The 27,212-nt window shown below is 37.5% G+C and overlaps 2 protein-coding genes and 1 pseudogene across 2 annotated transcripts; all 3 read right to left on the reverse strand.

Moving 5' to 3' along the window:
- Window positions 1–2,295: 2,295 nt before the first annotated feature.
- LOC121897361 (AT-rich interactive domain-containing protein 3B-like) lies at window positions 2,296–17,884 on the reverse strand. The gene is made up of 9 exons (XM_042411780.1): window positions 17,604–17,884; window positions 16,334–16,933; window positions 9,102–9,176; window positions 8,942–9,014; window positions 7,319–7,502; window positions 6,206–6,456; window positions 4,074–4,343; window positions 3,894–3,983; window positions 2,296–2,828 (listed from the first exon to the last, which is right to left on the reverse strand). The coding sequence occupies exons 1-9, from the start codon at window positions 17,628–17,630 to the stop codon at window positions 2,689–2,691; spliced, it is 1,710 nt and encodes a 569-aa protein (XP_042267714.1). The 5' UTR covers window positions 17,631–17,884; the 3' UTR covers window positions 2,296–2,688.
- Window positions 17,885–18,500: 616 nt separating this feature from the next.
- On the reverse strand, window positions 18,501–26,655 carry LOC121897318 (annotated as a pseudogene).
- On the reverse strand, window positions 20,954–24,287 carry LOC121897472 (cytochrome c oxidase subunit 5A, mitochondrial-like). The gene is made up of 5 exons (XM_042411987.1): window positions 24,138–24,287; window positions 23,131–23,247; window positions 21,424–21,545; window positions 21,193–21,310; window positions 20,954–21,101 (listed from the first exon to the last, which is right to left on the reverse strand). The coding sequence occupies exons 1-4, from the start codon at window positions 24,208–24,210 to the stop codon at window positions 21,197–21,199; spliced, it is 426 nt and encodes a 141-aa protein (XP_042267921.1). The 5' UTR covers window positions 24,211–24,287; the 3' UTR covers window positions 20,954–21,101; window positions 21,193–21,196.
- Window positions 26,656–27,212: the final 557 nt, after the last annotated feature.

The following is a 27,212-nucleotide window of genomic DNA, read 5'->3' on the forward strand; positions in this document are numbered from 1 at the left end:
AGCAGTGTCACTATAGAATAACTATCCCAACAGTAAATCCTGCAACCCTTCCCCCCGCCCTCATCCCTTGACCCATGAGCTCTCATCTCCATTAGTATAGCCACTGTCATAGGGCTGCTGCAGAGTTGAGGAATTAATTCTCAACACAGACTGTCTCTGTACTTCCTCTGCCACATACACAATGTGTTGCTTTTGATTTGATAAACTTAATGCGATGAAACACATTTAGTGGAAAAAATGAACAAATCTGGATTGCCTGCAATCTAGCGATCAAACACAAACTTTAATTTGCAATAAAAAAAACACCTCCACTCTTAATTCCTTACTAAAGGCAGAGTAGAGATGTCAACATAATGATCAACTGGAAATATTGAAACATTTGCAGATTTGTGGATGCATTCTGCCCCTGAACCTAAAATGTCTCTGTGTCTTCTATACAGCAGGAAATGCTACCCCCATCTGGTCATACACTCATCTAGTGTTTTCTTGTTTTTATTCCTTGATTTGCACTTCTGTTCTGTATTTTGTTATTGGGAAGCATTTTCTGAACCCGGTTTTGAAAGTGCTATATATTTTTGAGCATGCAAGCTCATTTTTGATCAGTATGTGTGATAAAGTAATCTCAGCTCAGATCAAGATTGTAAGATGAAAGCTGAAAAACAGGAAATAGGTGTATCTTCAGTTGAGGTTGTTTTGCCACACACCTTATTTTAGACACACCTTAGTAGACGAAAAACTGTTTAGCCCGGCTTATGTAGTGTCTTATCATTTTACATTTTTATGGTTCTTAATGTTTTAATTGCTTTTTTATAGTAATCTATTTATTTTTAGCTTTTTATAATTTGATCATTTTATTTTGACTCGTCTTATTTCCTGTATTTTCTCTCTATATGTTCTCTTTCATTTATTTATATTTTGTCTTATTCATTTCATATTTTGCAGTAGGTTTTATTAAATGTTTTTCTTTATAATCTATAAATCATTTTAAATGTTTTAGGTCACACTGTTTTAATTTTGGTATTTTACTTGTATCTTGGTGTACATTTGTCTCCAAATCCATATTTACCATCCTGTGCGTTTGTTAATCACTTGTAAAACACTGTGAATTGCATTTGACTTGTATGAAAGGTGCTATATAAGTAAAGTTTGATCGACATGCTATAAAAATCTTACTTATTAAGCATAAAATAGTTTTTTCATTAAATCACATTTGTTCAAGCTGAAACACTACTATAAAAACACAACTAACACCATTGTAATAGCTTCAGCACTATGATTTTGAACAATATTATGATCCTTCACTTATCTCCATTAATTCAAAAGTGCTGGAGTTTCCAAGTAAAACACTGACCTTGTGTGGAAAAGAATTCAGCCTTTATACAGCACAAAAGATTGTTTTATTCCTCATGGCCACATGTCCAAGAAATATGTTAATCAAAGACCCAAACTCACATCAACCTTGGTTTTTGTAGTTGTCAAGTTCAGTGACATTTGTTTGCAGTGATATGTCTACTTGATTGTCCACATACAGTATATGTCAGCAGATGGCTAAATAAGCATTTTCTGCATTAACAATTGCATATTTCTCTAGAAGAGTGAGGTAGCACTGTTTCAGCATTCAACTGTCAAAAGCCTGAGGTCAGTAATGATACATTCACTGTGTTTATAGAAGAAAAACACAGCAATACTGTATGAGAAAGGGTATAACATTGATGAGTCCCAAAGGAGATTCCTGAGAAACTTACCAACATGGAAAGTCTAACGAGGTAAATGTTGTATCACTTCCATTCTACATACAGAATAGCTCCCAGCAGAAACCTATCATGTGATATTTTGCCTTCAGGTTACAACTGATGTGACATAAATGTGTCATAATTTTGAGGCAGAGCCAAATCATTAAATAAAAATAAAAAATAAAATAAAACACAATAGAAAATCTAAAAAAAAACCCAACAACCTCCAAACATTTTTTCCTACACTGTTTTGATGTTTTTGTGGTAACTGACGGTGCACATAATCCCTGAAAGTTGCTCTGATCCACTTTCACTCACAGCAACCTGTCACCAGTCAAGTTAAACCAAATATTTACCGAGAGGGAAACAATATGGCTTCAGCAAAATAGTTAAATACAGGAGCTATGACATTGAGCTAAGGCTTTTTTGGTCTTCATTGGCTGCACTTTGGCAACCAAACTGTTACATTGATGACTATGGCGAAAGAACTGTATGATAAACTAGCTATAAATGAAGTTGACACTCAGAGAGGCTGAGCATTGGTTCTCATCTTGTACTTTCCTGCTCTAAAGACACTTCTGAATAAACCTTATAAAGCCTTTTAGAATGACTGTCACTACAATTCAAAAAAGCTTTTAACAGGCACTAAGGTTAACTGGATTTACATTTGGAAGCCTTTTGAGGTCACACTTTGTTGTCTTGACAAGACTCGTTTAAAGCAGATTACACAGTCAAAGTGATGGAATATCAATGGTAGAAAACTTCTCAATCTGTTGCAGTTTTTCAAGAGATGGTGCTGCTTGAGTGAACAAACAGGAGGTCAAATGTAGACATCAATATAGTTAGAGTTTATACAGTTCTTGTCTGACAAGAGAGATACTGCATGCATATCACTCAATTATTTTGCTATGGACAGATCAAAAAAAAAAACAAACAAAAAAAAAAACTGTGAGCCTTAATTTGGTCCCTTCGAGGAGGTGGAGGATGAAGAGGCAGGACTGTGAGAGGAGGAGAGGGCACTGAAGCCACTTGTTCCCGCCATAGTTACGGCCTGCGACACCACTGGAGCAGCTGACTTCTGGGCAAACAGCGTTCCTAAAGTGCAGGGATCAAAGAGAAGATTTTTTTTTTTAAAAATCGTACTTAAGTTCTTTGAGAAATGTGCTGTTATTATTAGTCAAGAGGTTGTAATATGAAGCACAATAAACTAGCAAAGCACTGTAAAAGGAACCATGTTTCCATGCATGCGCGGTGGTGTCTGCTGTACAAGGAACTTCTCTCCTGAGACTGAAAACATGATCACTGTCATTCATCTTTGGAGCTGCTTCTAAACAAACTATTGTAACTATTTTCTTCAGGGACAAAGGAACATGCCATCCAGTGCAGTGACGTGGCTCACTGACATGTTTTTAATAGTTTTTGACCAACTGAGGTCTATGGCACAGAGGATTACAATATATCAGACTTTGAATACACACATGTAACTTGTAAGTGGGATGAGTTCATTGTTGGTTTGGCTCTGCACTTGAGATTTGTCGACATTAAGGGAAATATAGAAAATTGTCAGCCTTCAAATGCCAAGGACAAGTTCAAGGTTGAATTGTCATTCTCTCCATATAGTGATCAGTATAAAGATGAATGAAACTGTGTTCCTTTAGTGCTACGGTCTACCCAACAGAAAAACAAATACATATGAAAAACAAAAAAGCAGGTTCAAAAGTCAGCAAAGAAATGGCAAATAATTTTAGTTGTACGTCTTAAGTACATGAACAGTGAAGTCTCACATGTAAGCATGTACATTGTTTTCACTATATACACAATGAAACTGAATAAAAGATAACACGTAAAACATACATATAGTACCAGTCAAATGCTTGGACACAGTTTCTCATTCAAGTGAATGGGAAGGTGTGTCCAAATTTTTGACTGGTACTGTACATCACTTAAAATTACTTTATAAATTCAAAAATGAATGTAAGACAATACATTGCCTTACTGCTTCATTTCTCCTTTTAGAATTTTTGACGAAACAGAATAATTTTTTTCTTACACATCGAGTGATGTTACTGTTCATAAACTACATCCAAAAAAAGCTTGTCACCTACTAAACTAACAAAGAACAACAACAAAAAAGTTTTTCTTTCAAATTTAATGACTTACCTGAGTAAAGGGTACCATTTACTTCCACAGACACACTGATACTGGCTGCTCCATTAGTGGAGATACTCAGAGACAAATCCTGTTTGCTTTCTGTGGGAGAACAAAGAAAAACTCACATTAATGGACTTTATTATAGTTAATCAGCATCTTATAATGTTCAGTAATGATGAGGCAACTCACCATGTCCATTGTTTAGTTTGAGGTTCAAGGGGTTGAAGTGAGAGGCCATGGCCAGGAGGTTTTGTTGGAGGGCCTGCTGCATGAGGCGCTGCTGCTCCTCTGCGAGCCGCATCATTTTCTTCTCTGGACCGTCAGCTGCTGCACCTCCTGCTCCACGCTCCAGCCTCTCTCGGAGATGCTCCAACGTGGCAGCTTGTGTCAACTGCTGCTGCTGCCCCAGAGCCAGGGCCATGGGCAGCCGGCTGGGTATCACAGGGGTGGAGGTCTCATCTGACCAAGCAAATTAAAGTTAGAATAATTTTGTTGAGTTAGTAGAAGCAATTAACTCATTTCCCATAGGTAAATGTCCTGGACCAGATGGGTTTGGAGCTGAGTTCTACCAAGCATTTCATGAGATTTTAAACACCTTTCTTACTCAGGATGATAAATGATTCAATTACACGAAAAACATCTTCTCTTTATGAGGCAAATGTATGTGTGTTATTGAAAAATGGAAAAGAGCCCATGGATTCTGCTAATTATAGGCCCATTTCCTTGCTCAATTTTGATCTGGGTCTTCCAGTATTTAAAGATTAGGGAACTGGCATACTGGTAAATGGGGTTCTCCAGACCATGAATCACTCAATCCTGCCCCCTTGTGGCTAAAATTAGAGTTTATGTCCTTAACAAACCACATTCCTCATTATCCTCTTTACTGTTTACAAATCCTGCATCTTCTATCAAATAAGACACAGTTTTGTTTTTAGAAACTCACTTAAGATTCTTACTCAAATTAAACATATCTACGAAGTCCCTAGTGTTTCTATATATATACACCATTTGGTTACAACCACACCCTTACTCCAGCATTGCTGGACAACACAATTGCTACACAGTGTGTAAAAGGGCATAAAGGACTTCTATTTAGACAACAAATGTGTCTTTTGCTCAATAAAACTTAAAGTACAATCTACCTCACTCTAATTTTTTTTCATTATATGCGGCTTGCGCATTTTGTGAGGGAAAACATCCCCATTTTGAGTCTACTTGTGAGAGACATACTCTTTGGGAATTGCTCTCTCTTTCACCAGAGTAAGAAGCTTATGACTGAATTTGTGAATTTCTTCTCTAAGGATTCTGTATCTGTCAACTGTATTAAGAAGGCTTGGGAAAGGGAAATCAATGCTGTGTTGCCTGATAAAATATAGAGGATTGCACTTTCCCGTATTCATAGTTGTTCAACAAACAGGTTCAACAGAAACAGGTTAATTCAGTTCAAAGTGATTCACCGTTTTCATTATTCTAAGGTCATGTTACATCAATTTTACCCTTCTGTGTCTCCAATCTGTGATAAAAGTAAATCAAATGATGGCACATTGTTTCATTTATTTTGGGACTGTTCACTAACACTCTGGGGTTTACCACTGGACTCTCTCCTGACAGGGACTTGTCTCTCTTTGGATGCTCAGAGGACTCTTTAATTCTCCCTTCATACATTAGAACAGCTTTATTGATGGGCATGGTACTGGCAAAAAGAACTCAAAGACTGGAAGACACCAACTCCATCGTGTTTCAGAAACCGGTTGCATGGACTTGTTTTGGTTATCCACATGGAGAAACTACGATTTAATAATTTAAAAGGTCAACATAAATGGGAAGAATCTTGGGGTCAATAAAAATAATACCAAAAAAAGAATAATTTTAAACACAGCACAGAGAAAAAAACAAAGGAAATTTCTATTTCCTTTTAATAAAATGGTGCCACGTTCTGAGAAGTAATCATGTCTATGTAACCTTCAATAAATAACACTGAAACAGAAAATTGTCAGCAGTGCTGTAAGTACTTTGTGCCATTTCGTTATTAGGCTGCTAGATGTGTGGGAGGACATGAAACCACTGGAGGTCATTAGTATCCTACATCCACCTGGTTCATCACAAGCAGCCACAGAGAGTCTAGGCTGGGTAGTACGACTCAATACGATGAGAAAAAGTAAACAAAAAAAAAAAGTGGAAATAATCTAATAAGATCCCCTTAACAAGGCATAAAACAATTGTGAATTAGTTCACAAAATCTGATTCAACTCATCACAAAAGGTCTAATATCAAGGGCTACAAGTTTCATTAGAAGTTTGACACAGAACAAACTGTCATACCTGTGTTTCTCTTTAAATTTGGGCTACCAGATTGATTCAGGCCGTTGTGTCCGGTCGGGGTGGTTTGCATCGTGGGTGAAGAGAGGAGCGCATGTGGAGCAGAGCTTGGGGAGGGAGAGTAGCGATACAGGCTGTTGGTGTAGCTGGGACGTCGACCCTCTCTGCGGTTACTGTCGATGGCAGCCTGCAGCTCACCTGGAGAACTCAGCCCCTTCTTCTCACACTCAAATGCGTACAAGTACTTCATATATCTACAAGGAAAGTTTCAAATAGTCAATTTTCGGGTGCAAATGAACACCATTCCAAAATAAAGAAAAAGAGCATCACTCAATAATTTCGAAGAATCCTTTACCTTGAAAGAAAAATTTGACATTTCATAGGGTTAAAAAAATGTTTGTGCTGTAGTTCATCATGCATGTGGATTTGAATATCACAGAAATACCACTCAGTGATTTAGTCACATGTAAACTGTGTATCACATGACGCACAGCCTGAAAACAATAATAAACTAATTTTGAAGAAAGTAGCAAAACTGGAGGATTTAGTTTTTACATAAATTATTTTTTTGTTCTATTTTTAAGCATTTTGGCCAATGATGTAGTTTTTAAATATATATATATATATTCATTCATAAAATGGTATAATTTAAAAATGTTACACAGTTGCTTTCAAGATATAAATTACCTTCTAATAACAAGTAATAATTAATGACTATCTGTAATAGTTTCTCAAAAAAAAGAGAAGCCTGTCTAATAAGGTGAAAAAATGATGAAATCAATTAATGAGATACCATGCTGATACTATAATAAGATTGTTTCATCAACCTGCATTCTTTACTTCATAAAGGTTGCACCACATGTAACACACGGTGTAAAAAAAATTTGAGATATTTAGTCATTGTTATTAGAATTGTTGTTATAATCATGTATGTATTTATCAGGATCTCACATTTTATACCTGTTTAGATTTTTGTTTTACAGTTGGAAGCTATAAAGACAGTAATTACATTATCAGCTTCTCATTACTCATTTTATTCCTCTGATTGTGCCTGAAGAGATCTTTCAACGCTAGACCCGTTTTGGGTTTTTCTGTTACGATCTGAAAGACACGTACTGGGTGCGGAGGGTGAAGGCTGCGCTGGTGATGGATGTGGGGAGGTTGAGACCTCTTGTAATCTCCCTCCAGATCTTCTTGTTAATAACCTCCACCAGGCCTCCCTTCTCTGTCACTAGCTTATAAAGCCTGTACAGGTCCAGCACCTGCTTCGCCATGATGGGGATGCGGTTCACAGGGGTTCCTGAATAAATGAGAGGATCAAGACAATGAAATGTATTGATTTTCTTTGATTTGCACTCTTGAAGAGTTGGCACAAATGAGAGTAGCCTTGCAAAAGCATGATTAAAAAAGGACAGGGGCAAGGAGGAAGTGGAGGACATTTTCTGATCTGCACACCTGAGGGCCTGAGGTTAATGTTAAAATACGATGGCTTAGCATGTATAATCTGTGTGGACAGATTTATCTAATGGGGCTTATTTCAGATGGATGGGGGTGGGGATAATTCCACAGCAGCAGCTCTGTTAGTGCATTGTTTTAGTGCAGGGGGAGGGCTGATTTTAAGGCCAGCAGTGGCTGCCAATCACAGGGTCAACAGCTATCCCTTCCAATCCTGATTTAGAGTAAAGCCAATTAATGAAGGAGGCTAAAAAGCAGTTGTAGAAATAAGATTACTATGCGTTTAAGGTGAACACTCAACAGGGCCGTGACCTCTGTGCACTTGGTTGACAGTGTCCAACTACATCTACCTTCATTTCATTGTGGAGGAATAGTTACACGAAATCAGTGCAGACATGAATTTATATTCATATATATTATATCATAAATATCTAATAGTGCTGGACAACTAAAGGGTACTGACAGAAGGAGAAGGCAGTGTGAATTTATTTCACTAATACAATGCTAAAGGTATTTCAGTTGCATTTCATTACAAAATGTGGTTATTGTTGGAAAACCTGCTGTTTCTCAAATCAAAAAACTTGTGTGAAGCTTTTTTAGCACCTTTAAATGCCATAAAAACCTAGAAATTATCATGAGGTGTAATATATTGCCCAAACACCTAAATACATTTGACAGATTTGTTTTATTTTCTGCTTCATTTACTTGATATGACTGGTAGAACATGCAGGATTAATCACTCGTGGACTGACAACCTGTCTGTTTTGCTTTTTATAAATTTGATAAAACAAGTAGCATCCTTTGCTTTGAACTAACAATAAGTTAAAAAAACACTGTTTATGTTGCATTATCTGACTTTGTAACAGTTTAACTTTTGCGCTGTAGGCATCTGTATTTATGTTTTTTATAATATCTAAGTCCACTCGGTCACTCCATTTTCTGTACCATGTCTTTAAATTGTTTAATGCAATTCAAAGTTCATTTCAGAATTTAGTTACAAACTAACTAATTATAATGATATGCTTTAAGATATTAATGTTAAATTTTTAGTACTCAAATGGATTGTTGCATTCGCTCGTAGTTGAGCATTTATGGCAGTTATAATACAAGCCCTTTTCCTAAAAATGCTACTCCTTTAAGCATTTTGAAAATTAAACTGACATCAAAGAAGCTTTACTCAATAAAATCCACAGAGTATGAAAGCAACAACGTTAAAAAGAGCTCCCTTGGCTACTCACAAAAACAAAGCAAGATGTATAAAACCAATAAAGCTGCAAGTCTTACCTCGTTTCTGCATGAAGACAAACAGTTGATCGAGAAACTCCTTCCGTTGTGGGTCATTATCCAGTTCATAAAGCTACAAGTTAAAAGAAAAACCTTCATCAGCAACATGTTGAACAAGTGATGATTTCAAGCTTTTTCTCCATCTACCAAATCTACTGACCTTTGCAAAATCCCTGGATGGTTCCCCTCTTAGTTTTCCTCCATCGTTGTCCTCGGCCCAGATGGCACTTCCTCTCTGTAAATGCACCCAAACAGAGAAAGATCAGAGAGCAGTTTGTACCAAATCTACTTCAACCAATATAACACCTCCAAGTTTAGGAGTTAATTTCTGACTGTAGGCTATAAATGAATGAATGAATGAATGAATGAATGAAAGAAATATATTGCACTGTGGCATGGACCTTAAGCACTGGCCATAGAATATATAGACACAGGATTAAGCAATAGATAGATTATTAAAAATCAAACAAAAACTGGGAGAATGCCATCCTGCAACTTTCATGACCAGAACTGACCAGTCTGTCAGAGACTGATGTTCATTAGGTCCCAGTCCCTATCTGTTTAGTTCCACATCTAACACTTGTAACTTTTCTATCACATTTGGACCAAAAACAGATATTTTCAACCCTGTGATAATTACTTATAGATGCCCTATGAGATTTGCAGTCCAACAATATGGTGCTTGTCCCAGGAACCTCATTACTGTTAATGTTCAGCCTCAAAATCGCCTGAGGCCAGCTCTTACAGCTCTGAAGTCGACTACTTCTAGGGCTTCTTCATTCGTCAATTCAGACACTAATTTAAATGATTTAAATGATCCATAGTCTTTTAAGACAAGAGGTAGTTTGGTTTCTTACATCTAAATATACGTAGTTTACTAAGTCATAACAAATATGATCACTTACGTATCCTATTATCTCAAACTCATCCAGATGCTATGATTTTAACAGAGACTTCACTAAAAAAAAGAGAGAATGATAAATAAACTTTCCTTTAGTGCTTTTAACATTTTCAGAGCAGATAAAGATCTCTGTGCTTGAGCTGACTTCAGTCTCAATTCCTAAATATTTCCAATCTATTTCCATGAAAATTGATCTGGGGCGTAATAATTCACTAATAGTAAATGGTCTATTAGACCTCCTTCTGCCCCTTCAGAAGCCCAGAAAGATTGGGTGAATTAATTCCACCATTGATTGATCATGAGGTGATTTTCGTTTCATTTCGTTGATCTCAAATTAGACTGGCTTACCTCAGCATCTAATAACCATAAAGTGCTTTTATCTTAATTTTACAGTTTATTTCACATCCCACTCACCCCAACCTGAAGGATTCCTCCAAGTTAAACTTAATTGACTTAATATTAACAAACAGACCAAAGAAATATCCTGCTTGTGGTGTTTTTGACCTTGGTATTAGTAACCGTTGCCTGATTGTTTACATTAGAAATGTGAAACAGTGGAAAACTAATTCACACATAGTGGTCAGAAGAAACTTTTAAATTTAATGACCTGGCTCTTCTACATGACCTTTACTCCAGTCAATTACTCAATTTTACCAATGTTTTTAATATTAAATAAAAATGTTTTAGATAAGCATGCACCTTTTAAAAAGACAAGAACAAAATGTAGCTCCGCTCTTTGGTTCACTGCTGAGTTTTCTACATTATTTTATTCCAGAAACAAAGCATGGGCTCTGGCTAGGCACACCAAAGATCCTTGTCACTGGCTTGCCTTTAGACTGTTGAGGAATAAGTGCACTGCTGCTGTCAGAAAAGACAAAACTGACTCTTATCTGCACTCTTATGCAATTCCTCTTATAACCCCAGTAAATTATGTTAAATCTATTTCTTACAATTCTAGCATTCCTCTACATGCCCATGTTGTTATGGGGCTAACTCAGATAACCGATAGCTATGAAATTTGTGCTGCTTTTAACAATCATTTTGCTGCAGCTTGTCAGATATTTAACAGTCTTAGTGTTGGCCTCAGTGGTTGTTTGGATGGATATAGGTCGTCCTTCCTTAATACTACGGCTAAAGTAAACCAATCCTTTAGCTTATCTCCTGTCTCCAGTTGGATGGTAGCTGACACCTTATGCAATATTGACGTGTGAAAATCAACAGGTGATGACAAACTGGAACCATTTGCTTTGAAATCCTCAGCACAGATAATTATATAATTATATTATATAAATAAATATAAATATAAATATAAATAAATAACTCATTTTCAATCTTAGCATTACCTCTGGCATCATTCCAACAGCTGCCTATGTTCTTCCTCTGCATAAAGCTGGTAGAAAATCTGAATTAAATAATTATCGTCCAATCTCAAAACTATTTTCTCTTGTAAAACTACTTGAGTCACTTGTTAATGAACAGTTGAAATCATTTTTATCCACACATTCCATGCTAAATCCATTTCAGTCAGGCTTAAGCATAGCACTATTTCTGCCACTTCTTTAGTTATTAACAATATAATCTCAGCATTAGATAACAAAAAACACTCTGCTGCCCTTTTTATTGATTTAACGCAAGCTTGGGACTTTCTCCTTTGGGTTTTGACAACGCTAGCTTATTCACTATTTATATAAAAATATCACCTCTTCATTGTACAATAATACACAGATGACATGGTCCTTTATTCCTGTACAGATTCTGTTCATGCTGCCACTCGAAATCTACAGCTATCATTTAGCCTCCTTTAAAAACACGTTCATATAATTTAAAACTGATCCTAAACTGTGCAAATACAAAATGGATGTTGTTTTCAAATGCAAGAAATATTGACAACTGTAGTTTTTAAATTTGTTCTGTTAATAAACACCATAATAGAGAGAGTGCAATACTTTAAATATCTAGGCATTTGAGTTGATGAAAAACTTACTTTTGAAGTCCATATTGACATGTTGTTATCAAAAGCTGTGATTAAAATTGGGTTTTCTTTTTAAAAATAAAATTTTGCTTTCCTTTATTTACGAGAAAAAGAATTGTTGAGGCAGTTTTCCTATCTGTATTGGACTACATGGATGTTAGTTCCACTCTAAAACCTATATCACTCCGCTTTAAGATATTCACTGGAGATAGTTATGGGACACACCATTGCCTACTATAAAAAACTGACCTGCCTGCTCTATCAGTGAGGAGGGATCAGCATTTGTTTTATTTATAAAGCTGTTTTAGAAAACCTCTGCCCCCCCCTATCTCTCAGCCCTGTTTTGTTGAAATGTTGGTCACCATCGTACCCGCTCACAGACACGGCTCAGCCTGCAGGTGCCAAAAATTCATACATTCATCATATTTAATTGCTAATTTTACTGATTTTAACTGTCACAGCTTTTAATTTTCTCAATTGTTCTTATTCTTATTGTTTTATTTATTAATTTGTCTCATTGTCAATTCCTACACTTTTACTTTTTAGCATTGTTACCTTGTTTTTAAATGACATAGCCATGTATTCTTCTTTTATTGCCATTTGATTTTGGTCGTGTCTGCGTTTATGTGTGTCTGTACCTCAGCACCATTGAAAATGAGGGTTCCCCCTCAGTGTGTTTTCCAAGGTTTTAAATAAATAAAATGATGATGATGACGGAATCTCAGTGAGATATCGTTCCTATTTAAAGCTTCACCTCAAGGACTCTGGACTTTGAGCTCCTCGCCTCTTGTGTCTAAAGCTGCTTTTTTTCCCAGCACTGAAAGCACTATCAGACCTGTCCTGTGGTAAACAGCTGGTTGGTTGGTATAAGCATCTGACTGTCAGTATTGCAGTGATGGAAATATATTAATAAATCTTTTTTTTTTTTTTTAAATGGAGTGTTCGTTTACAGTACTATAGGGGAGATTAATAAAAGGCCCAATGCTCATTAGGTAGTTTAATGTGACATGTTATTTCTACATCACCTCCTCCATAACATGACAGTTAAAGGTTAAAAATGTGAGGGGAGGGCAGTATGTGTGCAACTGTGTGGAAGAGCCTGCTGAGAGGTTATTGTCCCGCTAACGCGCACCGAGAGTCACGTGATGATTCAAGTATAAAATTGAAAGATGATTGGTAGAAAGCAGGAACCACCGTAAGAATGGTCTGTCTTTACAATTTCATTAAGTAGATGATGTTTTCCCTCTATTATTCCTAACATATTTATACAAAATGCATTTATTTTAGGACTTTTGTTGGTCGAGTTACAGCTTTTGAAACATCACAATACTTTCTTCTTGGATATCTATTTATGGTTTTCTTTCTGTAGGTCATTGCTCACATGTCATGCAGTTTATTCTTTTATATGAACATGTTTTATATTAAAACAATCGTGTATTTTATACAACAAAACAAGTTTTTGTATTTGGCAGGAACAAATGCTTCAATTATCCTTGAGGTTAATCAAAATAACAGACTGTTTTTTGTTTTTCCTTGTTGTCCCTCATAACTACTTTACTAGATATTTGCATTTCAATGTATCCTGTTTTACTTTACACACATAAATCTATTCACTACTGGGGCTTATAATGATAACATTTCACTCTTCAAGCTATAAAATACATGGGAACCAATGGACTGTTGGGTTCCAGTCCAACAGTAACTCTCCTCATGTTTACAGTAGAAACAACCCACAAATGCTGACACACAATCAACCCCTACATCATCTTTTTAACAGCTGCCTGTGAACGCTAAAAGAGATTATTTTCTATTCTTCTGTTTTTAGCTGTTAAACTGGTTGAACTGAATGATTGTGCCCACTTTACACATAAAACTAAACCCAGTGGTGGCAGAGCTGTTGACACATGTAATAGCCTCAGCTTAGAATTTCTAATAAAGGACTTCTGCTCCCCCCAGCAGACAGCCTATTGATGTGAAGGTAGATAAACATCCCAGTCTTTTCACCATCAGATGGAAATAAAACCCTTCCCCCCTTATTGATGAGCAAGTGAGACCTACTGTGGATCTATTAACAAAGAGCTTTCAGTTAATTGCTCACAGAGCTTTCACACATCCAGCCCTGGGAATCCTGATAGTATTCAGTATGTAGGTCAGGAAAAGGTTTCTTTTGTTTCATTAAAAAGGCAAGTTTTATTACATTTTAGATCATTTTATACATTTAAATGCCTGTAGGTATCATGTTAATGTGTATTACTACGCTCAAAGTAATTCTAAATGTATATTTGTTCAACCATTGAATATAAGAAATAAACCGAAACTTCATTTAAAATGTCCCATTGCTCTACGCAACTATTGATACTAAACAGAAACTACCTCTTATAATGAGCTTCATTAAAATGATGTGGCTGCTCCGGGAAGAGAAACAGTGAAAACATATTATCCCCAAATTTCAATGTAACTGCAGGGGGCACCAAATTTTTAATCCAAATCAAATAATTGGGCCTTTATTCACTCGTATAAGTCAAGATTATTTATCTGGCCCCTTGCTGTGCTGTGAGCTGGGTCTGAGAGTGAACAGGGGGGGCTCTTTATCCCCGCCCATGCTACATTTAAGGGCTTTACAGTGAGACCGCACACAAGGAGAGAACAATGGCTGCACTGCATGGCAGAGCTTGTACAGCATCTTTAAAGATGTCTGATTTACCAAGGAATGAAAGACAAAGTTAAAAACTAGTCAAGAGGGACACAACCAGCCACCAATCAACTAGCAAAAGACCACATTTCAAACTATACCTAACTATCTAACTTGTTAGATAGTTTACATTTACATACATGTTGCATAAGACAGCTTAAGTGCTTAAATCACTCAAAACGCAAACATTAACAGAAAGAGCGAGATATACAGACAAAAAGTACTTCTACATCTTAGACAAAATGTCCAGCAAAACTCAGTGATATTTCAAATAATATTCCCTAGTTTGCAATGATTAAGAAAACTAATGGTTGCTTTGCAGTCTGGATGTAAACAGGATTAAATGAAATACCAAAAACAATCCCTCATAGTTGTAAGTTAATTAAACAGCATCCAAAGTTAATCGGACAACATGTGAAGATGTTTGCAAATTTTCACACATATAGGTCACAGCTGTTCTGTGACTGTTGAGGTTTAAGGTGCTTATGGCTGTTAAGGTTTAAGGTGCTTTAAGCAAAGGAAAAACAATTAATTTTAACAACTGTCTCCCACAAATCATTACTGTGTTTTAATTAAAATAGAGGAGATGTTTTTAATGCAGTCTTTAGGTACTGTATGTTGGGCTGAAAAAAGGAAACACATTCCCTCTGCAGTTATATAGGCTAATGTATTGATTACTCACAGCTGAATTAAGCTGCCTCTTAGTGTTGCCAAGCGACAGCTAAATTATGCAAAGCTATCCACTGAACTACAGCTACGTCAACAGCAAGCTGTTCTGGGCCTATCAAGGTTTTAAAAGACATTGAAAACCAAACTTTTTTACAATCATTGAGCTGATTCCACATTTACTGTTTACCAAAAATGAGGCAAAGTAAGGACAGTAAATGTAAAATATCTGTTAAATATTACCAGGAGATGTGTAAAACTACTCCTGATAACAAAGCCTAAAAGCCATTCTGCTCCACTGAAACTACAGTAAACTTTATGGGTAGTTGCTCACTGGTATGCTGTGAGGCACTGAGCTGTCCAGCTGTCCCTCTGCCCACAGGCCTCATTAATCATAATGTATTGTATTGAAGTGGGGCCTTTGCAAGGGAAACATACACAGAAGAACCAATCAGATTGGCCTACATAAAGAGGGGAAAAAAATCCATGAGGGGACCCTCTGTTTCTTGCAATGTGCTCATAAAGATTTCATATTCAATACAATCTTTTTACATGAGGAGGATACAGCGAGAGAGCAATCCTCCACCCTACCCAGCTATAGCTTGTAGTTGTTAACCCTTGAGGCCAGCCCTGTCCAGAAATATATGCTTGAGTCTATTTCATTAATCCGCTGCTCTGATTTTAACTCCAATCTGTCAGGCCTAAACCGGTTGCTTTTAACAGTTGGGATTGGGCCGCAGCCAAGACCAATTAGCTTAGCCAGAGGTGAGAATGCTTTTCTTCAAAAGATTGAGACATGAGGTGAAGTACGGTTAAAGGAAAGATCTCTGGCCTGGCCAGTAATTAAACACTATCGGGTTCGGGCATCTTGCCAAAAAGGGACACACGCCATCCTCCACATGCGAGGAAAGAGAAGGCAGCAGGACTCCCAGCAGGAAGAAGTCAACAATTATCACGGAGATAAAACACACACCAACTAAGAAAGGAGCATTACAGATGTTCATTTTCTCTCTGTACAGATGAAGTGATGTTTTAACCTTTAAAATGCTGACAGAGACATTACAATGGATTTTATAAGAAGAAAATATTCTAAAATTTACTCTAAGAGACATCAAAGAAACACAGAACAACATTTTGGTCCTCAAATCAAAGATAACTTACTTGTTTAAACGGCTCATCGAAGCCCCAGTCAGTGAACCCATTGGATGATGTGAAGGCGTGTTGGCCAGCAGGAGACAACAGCTCCTTCTCCTCAGGCTCCTGTTTTATCGCTGAAGGTGGAGACGCAGACAGTTGCTTAACAGCAGCCGACTGAGCTGCGGCGTACGGAGAGAAAGAGAAGCCTGGAACCTGCTGGAGTCCAGGCTTCTTCAGCTGCTGCTGATAAGGCCCGTTCTCATCATCCTCTTCCTCCACTTCATCGTTCTCTTCAGGCTCCATCATGTCCTGTTCCTCCTCGTCCGAGTCTTCATCTTCTTCCTCTGCGTCTGTTCTGCTCGGATGGCTGTTCAGAGCTTGTTGAACTGCTTGATAAGTCTGTCCATCTGCTTTGCCAAATAACACAGAGTCTAGTCTGGAGCCAGAAGCTCTCGCTGCAGCAGCGTGTTGAGCAAACAGGAGCTTGGCTTGAAGAAGGTGTTTGTCTTGTAGGTTCATCTCCAATTTGGCCCCTTGTTGTCTCTGCAGCTGCTCCATCATCGCCTCCAGCTTCACCCCAGCAGGGCTGGACTGGGGAAACCCGGCAGAACTGCTCTCCTCTGACTATATAAATCACCATGGGGAGAATTTAATTCATATATTACTTAGATGTGTTTGTTTGGCTCTGTGTTTTAGATTTAATTTGCCCTCCCCCAGTGCACAGGCAAATGCATTCAACAAGTATACTGAAGGAGGCAAATGTAACCAAATTGCTGTTTAAATACTCTGTATCCTGTATCTATGAAATTATACACAGTCCAGTCAATTATATGCAGTCCATGTTCAATTGAATTTAATTAAACTTTTTCAAAGGGAGTCTGGCTCCGCCTCAAATTAATTGTGGATTAAAGTGAAAAAATGCTTAATGGCCTGAACCACTTATTAACAGAAAACGCAATAATTAACTCGAGGACAAATTAGTACCAGAGTACTAATGTTGTTCACTAACATTTGCTGTGTTCCTACTTTGTTAAAATCAACTTAAATATGAGAGAATTGACGATTAGGTTATTTTTCAATCGATTCTTCAGTTTGTAGAAGCAGAAAAATAAATCAACTTTATTCCACAGTGCAGAAAAAAAATGTAAACAAAGTCTACATTGATATTTATGATAAACCTTTAACCTGAACAAAAACTAAAGTGGAAACTTCATCTTAAAAGAACAGCAGATGTTCCTGATAATGTCTGCATTAATCGTCATTTGCGTGGGAGCAAACAGTCGTCGACACTCACCATTTGTGCCTTGGAGTAATCCATCATCGCCAACAGGTCGTGTCTAGTTTTTCCTTCTGTCCTCCGGCAGAAATAAATCGCATCGCATGACCTGTTTCTTTCTTTCTTTCTTTCTTTCTTTTTTCTTTAATAGAAACGATTCCTCTGATCAAATGTGATTAGAAACCCTCCGCAGTGTGGAGGCCGGAGCGGTCGGAGCTGGAGGAGGGGTAATAATGCTCTGCGCTTTGCCTCCCTGGTCACTGCGCATGGAAACTCAAACATCTTTGATTGTCTTTGGTCTACACCCCCAACTTGGATGAATGAAAGGCCCGCCCCGTGCGTAAAGCTCGTAAAAAGTGGGTTTCCTTGCCTACATGTCTGTGGAGCAACCCACAGCCACTTCACAAGGAAATCCCACCCTAAAGCTAAAACACACTGTACATTTGTGTGGTTATTGAGGTTACACGATCCCTGCTAAAAATACAACAAAGCAGTTTAGTCAGGAGCTGTGTTCACATTGCAAATGGCTCTGACCTCTCCACTCACAGGACACTTTCTGCTCTCCTCACCTTTACATTGGTAGCATTTCACACTAGATGCAAATTCATTCTGGCTGTTAAGTCATGGTTCATTAGTCATTGTACTTTAAGTTTCTTTGGAGGAGGATTAAATAGGCTTACATTTAACAGAGACTGTGTAGAAGTGCCCAGACAAAAAAATGGGTCAGAGGTTATATGTTTTATTTGATCCTTTTTTTCATCTTTAATTCCTATATTTATGGTGGAATTAAATCTATTCATTGGTTTCTTGGAGCCCCAAACATGAGAAATTGTGCTTTTTTTGACTTTTGGTTGGCTAAAAAAAACAATTTTAACTGCATTTCTGGCACCTCTGTGAACATCTAATGTGCTTCTACTAACAGACCAATACCTTATGAGACAATGCTGGTTATCTTGCTGTCTTGTAATCAGTGATCACACTGACTCCCACCGCCTCTATAAAAAGCCCGAGGCAGATGCTGTTAACACATGCTGACAAACAACAGGTTAGCGGCAGAAATCGAAGACAAGAATAAGATTTGAGGTAATTAAAGCTTCTTTTTTCGTAGAGCTTAAGGTAAAAACATCGCTTATATGGAAAAGAAATCATTGTTGCTCTTCCTGAGGTTTCTTCCATTTTTTCCCCGTTAAAGGTTTTTTTGAGTGAGGAGGGTTTTTTTTTTTTTAAAGATAGAGGATGTTGTATGCTGCACAGACGAAAATTTAAGGAAAATTTGTGATATTAGGCGATAGATTAAAATGACTTGACTTGACATAATTTATTCACACTCTAGCAGTGAAATGGTGCATTCATGGGCATGAAAAGGACACTTACAAGAATACAGGAGTATTCTTCACCAACCCGGAGCAGAGCAAGTGATGATAGTATCACAATGTTTTGAAGAATGTTCAATTCATTATTTCAAGAAACTCAGTTTCTCACAATCTATGATATTAACATTTTCCAAATATGTACTTAAATATATACTGTAATTCAAGGAGGGGAGTATTCCAGACCATTTCAGGTCTTATTTTAAAACTAATTCTCATATTCACACCAAACAATCATCTAATCTTCATCTTCCAGTGGTCGATTTTCCATCAGATACGGAACTACAAATGTCTTTGTCCTTAAAACCCATTAGAGCACATTTTAAAAAAGCAAATTTTGGTTTCATAATCCAATTTGTTTTTTCACAATAAACCTAGTAGGCTTTTTCCTCTCCCTGCACATTGATTTTTTTCTTGTTGTTTGTGTGTATTTGTGTGATTTTAACCTGTGCATATAAATAAACTTTGGTGTTTGGGTCTCCAACGCAGCAATATGAACCACTCCACTGGCACTCAATAAATCATTATCTTTTCTCTTTACATAACAAAAAGTCTGTCTTCAGTCATTCCTCTCAAATGTCATAACTTCTCTGTTCACACAGATGCACTGAACCCAGTTACAGTGACATTGAAGCAGGAGTAGAAGGAGAATTCCTCTTATATTTTACCCAGTAAGCCAGTGATTTACTTGTATAGTTTTTTATATATAAATCTCACTTTTTGAGATGTAGAAAGCATCAAAAACAGATGTACATGTGTGTTTATTTTTTATCAAATAATAAAAATGAGATTAGAACTCTCCCATTATATATAATGTTTTGGCAATAATCTTTGGTCTTTTCTTCAGCATGTCAATGAAAACTTAAAAGACTCTAGAAGCTTGATAAATACTCTGAAATATTATTTTGGCTTGGTGATACCTTTGTTACTTCTCATCACTACAGTTTTTATGAATAACTAAAAATTCAAGCATCCATTGAAAAAGAGCTCTAAAATAACTCAACTTAAGTTACTTTCATATCTAAATGTATCTTGCCAATAAGCAAATCTTTTGCTTTCTTAGCAAAAACAATCTAATGTTTTCTTTATATTATGAAACAACACAATTACAATTTAGATTCAGCCAGTTGGTTTTACCTCCTAATATCCTTGAGCTTGATAGATACAGTACACACACCTTGGAGGCATCTTCTGCTCACTTTGATTAAGCTAATAACCTTGTTATACTCATGACTCATTTTTAAATCAGGGCTGCAGCCAACAACCATTTTCATCACTGATTAATCTGCTGATCTCTTTCTCCATCAATTCATTCTGTTCTATAAAATGGCAGAAAATAGTGAAAACTGTCACAATTTCTCAATGCTCTGTTGTTTGTTGTCCAAATCCAAGATATTAAATTTACTATAACTAGAAAAATCAGCAAATATTCCCTTTTCAGAGAGCTGAAACCAGTGAAGTTCTTGCATTTTTACCAAAAAAAAAAGACTATAAAATAAAAAGAAATGTTAATCAGTTATCCAGAATAGTCGGAGATTAATTTTCTGTTAATCAAATAATCTAATCTAATATAAATACACTCAAAATACTGCAAAACTCCAACTACAAATACCATCAAGTACACATGAAGTACTTCAAGTGCTCCCTGTTCAGAGCTTTGAGAATAATTCAGGAAGTGGTTGTTCAGTTATTGTGTTGATAATAACATTACACCATTTGCCATTTGAACATGTTTATTTTATCAGCATGTAAAATTTCCCTGAAATGAAAACAGATGCAATATTGATTGACTCAGTACAGTAGAATGGTTTTTACATTCACGTGAAAACGCTGCTCCCTGGTGGCGAAATGTGACTCTCACAAGAATGTCCAGACACTCAGATGACATGCACCATAAAGTGACTTTCTGCTCTCTATTAAAGCAACTCATAATGAAGTATTGCTTCAATACATACTCAAACTATTTTTAAAATATCCCAAAATACTTGTGACACTCAATAAAGATACACTTTCCTTTATTAGGTTCATCAATATTTTACAAGCAAAAGAACGTAATAAAGGCCAAATTAAATATCACACGTATTATATGAGGCAAACATGTAAGTACAAGGGTTCTGTGTCCTGGGGATGTCCACCGTCTTTAGATCTGAGACAAACAAACAAAATCTCTGTTAGACTGCCATCTTGTGACACATTTGTGGAGGAAAAACAACTGATCAGACTGTTTTGATACCTACTCATCTATACTTTGTCAATGCCAAGCTCTTCAGGTGTGGAGATTCCAAGCTCATCTAATGTTGGCCGCAACTCCTGGATCAGGTATGGGTAGATCTCTTTGTGGGGGCCGGCTTTATCCTACAGAAATAACAAGCGATAAACCCCGTTAATCATTCACCGATAACCAACAAGTGCAAAGATGCTTACTAGCTGAATTATTAGCCAGCTCAGACGCAGAGCTTTTCTCTCACCTTCACCGCTTCCAAAATTCGGATAGCGCTGGCCAAGTCGTTTAACCTCCGACAGGCTCTCAGTGCGGCCTCGAGAATCTTTGGCTCAGGTACCAGATCATAACCAATCAACGTGTTCATCCCTGAAACATGAAATCACAGTTTTTAAATGACAGACAAAGACAGAAATAAAAACAGACACTATCAGCCTCATTTTCCACTTCATTTTATCTGTTGACTAAACAACGAGGCTGCAGATATTCTACATATTTTAAATTGTAAACAATAAAAATAAACCTCCGTTAATAAGCCACACCGTTGCTCTGGGTGACATACTTGCTCATTACAATGAACACGGGCACTGCAGTTTATTTTGAGGTGATCCCACGTGCACCATACTGGAGCCAAAAATAATCACTAGCGCATCGAATGTGTATTAATCTGTGGCTGAAAATAGTCCCTGAACAAATGCACGATTTACGCCTTTTGGGTAATGTTTGCTAAAAAAAATACAGTGCCCAGCTGTTTCATGAGATGAATTAGCCGTTTTTAAAAATGAAATTTGATATTTATGACTTGTTTTTAAAGATTTATGTCTTCAGCAGGATTGAATGGGGCTACCCTGTCTGTGACACTCAGTCAGGAACGGTGTAAAGTTTTGAGAGATGGAATAACACACACTGTTGGTTTTGGTATTTTCGTGGGATTGGCTGACTGAGTGAGAAATTAACTAACTAACTGAAAAAAAAGAATGAGAAAAATTAAAACTAAAATATTGGCAGCCTTATCTGTTAGTACCATCTTAAAGCTGTGTTCTTCCAATAAAGAAAAATAATCTTTGAAATATACAAGTTAGGAATACAAACACTAACACAAACCACCTCATTTGTAACTATTTAGAAAGGACATCCTGCATACATTGTAATGTTAAGTTCAACCAAAAGGAGTTCCTACTGAGCCATTTCCTGAGTTTCTGGTCTTATCATTTCTCACTTGATAACAAACCTGTTATCTTTCCCCTTCTGTCCCTCCACTGAAATAATCTCTTCTGCTGTGCCTTTTCTTTATCAGAATGATACAAATCCAGCAGCTCAGAGTAGGGCTGGATAATGAACCTCAATACTTGTTTTTAACCATGCAGATTTAAATCCTAAATTTGGCAACTGTTGTATATTATCATAGGCAGCGCTCTTTTACAGCTGCTTGTATTTAAACACTTAGCATTTGAAACAACATTTGTCAGTATCAACACAAATAAAAACTGCAAAAGCACACTGAGAGGCTACGAGCACCACAGTTGAAAAAATAGATTGGCTGAAAACTCCTCCTGAGGTCTAATTATAAGTGATGACTAGATCAAAGCCTCGTAGGTTGACTGCAACACTGCTCACACTTACAGGATATAAGTGAAAGTTGAACAGAAATTTGGCATATTTGTTAAATTATACCCTTTACTGTTTGTATTTCAGAGGTCATATGACTGTACAGTATATCAGACATTTCATACTGTAGTAATATCCGATGAATACCTGACAAATCAAGGTACTTCATCACATTAGTACACAAATCCTGTGACACTCCAGATCCTAAATCAGACCAAATCTCTGCTAGTTGGAAATCTCTGCCTTACCTGTTTGAAACTGTGTATTTACTGATTTACATATATTTTTATGTTCATAATGCTTCTAACTTTAATGATTTTGCTTTATCATCATGCCATGAACGTACCTTTCCTCAGCTCCCATGCATCAATGTCTGACTTGTTGAAATAGGTGACCCAGCGGGCATCAAACTCCTCATCAGTCTCTTGCTTTCCATGTGAGTAACACCTTGAAGCCAAAAGAGCTGCAAGACGAAAACAATATTTAGTTGAGCGATCTTATCACCTATAAAATAACTAAAAGGGGGCATCTAGTGTCAGGTTATGTGGAAGGGCAAACAGTGCACAGTCAAGGATATCCACACCATGTGAAGTGGAAAAGGGACAAATGCTGTCAAGTAATGTAATGCAGCTGGATCTTGGCCAGCGTCCTGGTGTGACCTATCAAAATGAACACACACTGACAGACATACAGGGACTTCACATATAACATATGTTACGATATGTGAGGAAGAGCTTGTTGGACTATTTGACAAATTAATTTCATTTCGTGGGTTAATTGTAATCCATTTAAATGTAGATTTGTCCAATTAAACTTATATATTCAGGTAGTTAGTGACAGTTGAAGCTAGCTGAGCAATGATCTGAATGAACAATCACAACAATGTTAAAGAAACTTGAGTCTCATTATTGTTGTTATCTGTCCCAAACCCTGCCCTGAAGTCCAGATCCTTCATGACCAGTTGGTTGATCATTAACCTGCTTTTAGTCCCGCAGTTAGCAGCTAGCATCAGCTATACAACCACAGGCCCGAGTCTGAGCCTTACATCTGGGTCACGGCAAGGACACAGACACCTCCGAGCTGAACACCGGGACATTTACAGAGACACATACACTCAGGTTAGCCGCCTAATGGCTGTACTGAACTAAAATCTACATCATCTAACTGAAACAACAGTAGGTTTAATGCTGCGGTATGTATTAATAGCGGATAGTTACACCGGTTAAGCTAATATTAGCTATCGTGATAGCACCGCTATGTGCCGCACTTGATTTCCGCTATAACGTCGCCCTGGCAGTTAAAATGACTGTAAATTTAAGAAAAATCATAGATTATAACAAAATGAGCAAATACCTTGGCTTCCAGGTTGCGTGCGGGTTAAACTCCGGACACCGGAGACTGAGAGTCGGACGGCGGCTCTGAACATGATGCGGGACAACCAGCGACACGTACCGGGTGAGGTTTGGCAGGAGGAAGCTAGTGCTGCTAACTGTCGGCTTAGTGCGGCACGTAGGCGACTCCCTATTGCGCATGTGCAAAATTGCAGCTCATTGACATTTTTTTCTGTGTTGTTGACCTCCTGGTCCTGGTCCTGACTTTGACCTAGAAATAGAACTGTAAAGGCCCATGATTTTTTATATGTCTGTGCTCATTTTAAGTGTCCCGAACATATTCATACATACATTATGAGAATTATAATCATGTTTAATGGCCAAATATGTTTATGCATACAAGGAATTTGACTCTGGTTCAATAACTCTCAGTGTTTTCACAAACAACACAACAATATTCAGAAGGATACACAAGGAATGTCTACATACATGCAAAACTGTTTCTGTGAACTGTAAACAGCATACAAATGAAATGCTGTAAAGTGTTGAAATAAATATTGAATAGTTAAAAAAAGGGACATGTTACTTTATATGCATACAGTAGGTGGTTATGTACATTGTGCAGCCTTTTCAAATATACAGTAATGAATGAAATCTATTGCAAATTTTGTATTTTATAATAAATAAATATATATAATTTGTAGGTACAGTGGGTATTATGGTGTTCCAGGGTTACTGCACAGTGCCACAGTGAGTTAACTGTTCAAAAGTGTTACTGTGAGGGGGAAGAAACTGTTCCTGTTTCTGGTGGTTTTGGTGTACAGTGTTCTGCAGCACCTACAGGAGGGGAGAAGAGAAGTTGGAGCAGTCTGTTCCTGTCCTGTTTGGTGGCCGATCCAAACCAGACAGTGATGGAAGTGCAGAGAACAGATTCGATGACTGCAGTGTAAAACTGGATCAGCAGCTCCTGAGGCAGGTTGTCTTTTATGAGCTGGTGCTGGGGGGGGGGGGGGCAGTGATGGGAGGCTTCTCCTGAAGACCACTGTCATCACCACAGTTTTGAGCGTGTTTAGCTCCAGGTTGTTGTGACCTCACCACAGGAACAGCTGTTCAACCTCCTGTCTGTACGCAGACTCATCTTTGTTTCGGATGAGGTCAATGACTGTTGTGTTTTCTGCAAATTTCAGGAGTTGAACAGACAGGTCTCCCAAATCCAGTAATAAGATAAGAGATAAGAAAAGATAAGACTTTATTGATCCCCAGAGGGGAAATTTATATTACAGCAGTGCAGGCAACAAGGAAACAGATCTAGGAACACAACAAAATCAAAAATCAAGTAAATGGAATTCAATCTATATATATTAGGCCTATACATTATAAACAATACAATACTTAGGCTATTTATATACATGACCTGACTTGTGGGTTGTAAAAATATAGAAGTTGTGCAAAGAAGTGAAGAGTGTGAGTACACTTTTAAACACAGCCTAAAATTTAAAAGTTGAGTTGCATTTCCAAGAAAAGTTAATTTATTTCAGTCATAGGTGACATATAAATAGTAAAGAACATACATACTACATACTAATGTGATTATTTATGGTGCTACAAATTTCAATTCAAACATATACATTGCTTTTCTTAACAAAGTTAACGAAGTTAAACAAAATATTGCATAAGACATTAAAATTCAACATGCACATGTATTGTTACAAGTCATTCAGAGTATCATCACATTGTCATTCAAACTTGAAATTCAGATGATTTCCTTATTCTAGACTTATTTAAACTTGATGCTGCAAAAATAAATGCTGAGAAATTAAATAAATTATGTTAATTTCATGATATTTGATTAAATTGAGTCAGACTTTGGACGTTCAGGGAGCACCTTTACTCCAGTCATCCAGACAGAGTCTCTTGGCTGTGTGCTGTGAGGAGGGACTGTGTCCTGGCCTTAGCAGAGCTCTACATTTCTCTGCGTCCTCTGTGGGAACACTGGCTGTTTGGGGAGGTTGGTATCCAGGCTCTTGGGGATCCAGAGGGTCTTTGGAGAGCAGGATACAGATGGCAGGGACTGTCCTCTGTATGGTTATACCTGGTGCTCCACACTGTGAACTCTCCCAAACCTCATTCACTGTCTTGTAGTAGAGCTTGGACACCTGGTGGAGCCCCCCAACTTTACGTTTCAGAATCTCTACACAGGTGATCGTCTTGGTGACTCCTCTGTCTGAGCCAGTGAAGACCACCTGTCTCAGTGATGCCCCATTGCTGTCTTTTCCTTCCCCTTGCATGCGAGCTGTTGCAAACCGCAATAAATTGCGGATCTTGCTTCCTTCTTTCACTCGCATGTGCAGGATGTCTGCTGCAAGTCCTGGAATCGGATAGGGACTGCTGTCCTCCGTGCGACTCACTCTCCTGAAGTTGTTCTGGCCAAGTTTTGGAGACAAAGATAGGACATCAGGATTGAATGAAGCAGATTGAGGTTCCATCACAGAGCTGCTTGCAGCATTTGAACTCTTCATCTGACCCCTGGGCTCAGTCATTGCTTTAGAAAACAATGAAATAACGGTGTAGGATGCTGTTTCTGAGCCTGCAGCCTCGGATTATTTGCATATCTCCCTTGAGATCTGAAGCACGTTTCTTGTCGGTTTAGGATAAGAAACTAAAAACTGATCAGCTTTGTAAAGCAAACTTAGGACTTATCTTGATCTTCTTTCTTTCCTCTGTCCACGTTGCATTTTCATTTTTTCCTCTGAGCTCTGAGATGACAGCTAGCAGAATGAAGAGGGCATTTCTTTCTCTAATCCCATTGACGTGAAGGAAAAGATGTCCTTGCTCTATTCAGTACTGAGGACAGCTGATGCCAACAAACACATATGAGGCTCAGAGAGAGACATGTAGCGTGGGACATAGTGCTCTTAAAGGCACATACAACATTTTGCTTCATTTAATAATGTCTGTCACATTTTAGTTTGTCGGTTGTGGAGGGAAGCTTTTGTTAAACCCTTAAGGGCTCCGAAATTTCACTTCTCCATGTGGTTGCTTGAATTATATGGATGAATAGACGTGTTAATGAGATTTAACAAGGCATGCATTTGGA

Source organism: Thunnus maccoyii, chromosome 5 (assembly GCF_910596095.1).
Source record: "Thunnus maccoyii chromosome 5, fThuMac1.1, whole genome shotgun sequence".
In the NCBI taxonomy this organism is placed as follows: domain Eukaryota; kingdom Metazoa; phylum Chordata; class Actinopteri; order Scombriformes; family Scombridae; genus Thunnus; species Thunnus maccoyii.

What these genes read in the sequence shown, in the direction of transcription:
- LOC121897361 (XM_042411780.1), bottom strand. Translation starts at nt 17,630, where the DNA reads ATGATGGATTACTCCAAGGCACAAATG. An exon ending in GCCTTCACCCTCCGCACCCA is followed by an intron (nt 6,457 to 7,318) that starts GTACGTGTCTTT and finishes CTTTCCTTGTAG; the next exon opens with ATATATGAAGTACTTGTACG. An exon ending in CAAACTAAACAATGGACATG is followed by an intron (nt 3,984 to 4,073) that starts GTGAGTTGCCTC and finishes GTTCTCCCACAG; the next exon opens with AAAGCAAACAGGATTTGTCT.
- LOC121897472 (XM_042411987.1), bottom strand. Translation starts at nt 24,210, where the DNA reads ATGTTCAGAGCCGCCGTCCGACTCTCAGTCTCCGGTGTCCGGAGTTTA. An exon ending in CACGCAACCTGGAAGCCAAG is followed by an intron (nt 23,248 to 24,137) that starts GTATTTGCTCAT and finishes TTCGTCTTGCAG; the next exon opens with CTCTTTTGGCTTCAAGGTGT. An exon ending in GAATTTTGGAAGCGGTGAAG is followed by an intron (nt 21,311 to 21,423) that starts GTGAGAGAAAAG and finishes TTATTTCTGTAG; the next exon opens with GATAAAGCCGGCCCCCACAA.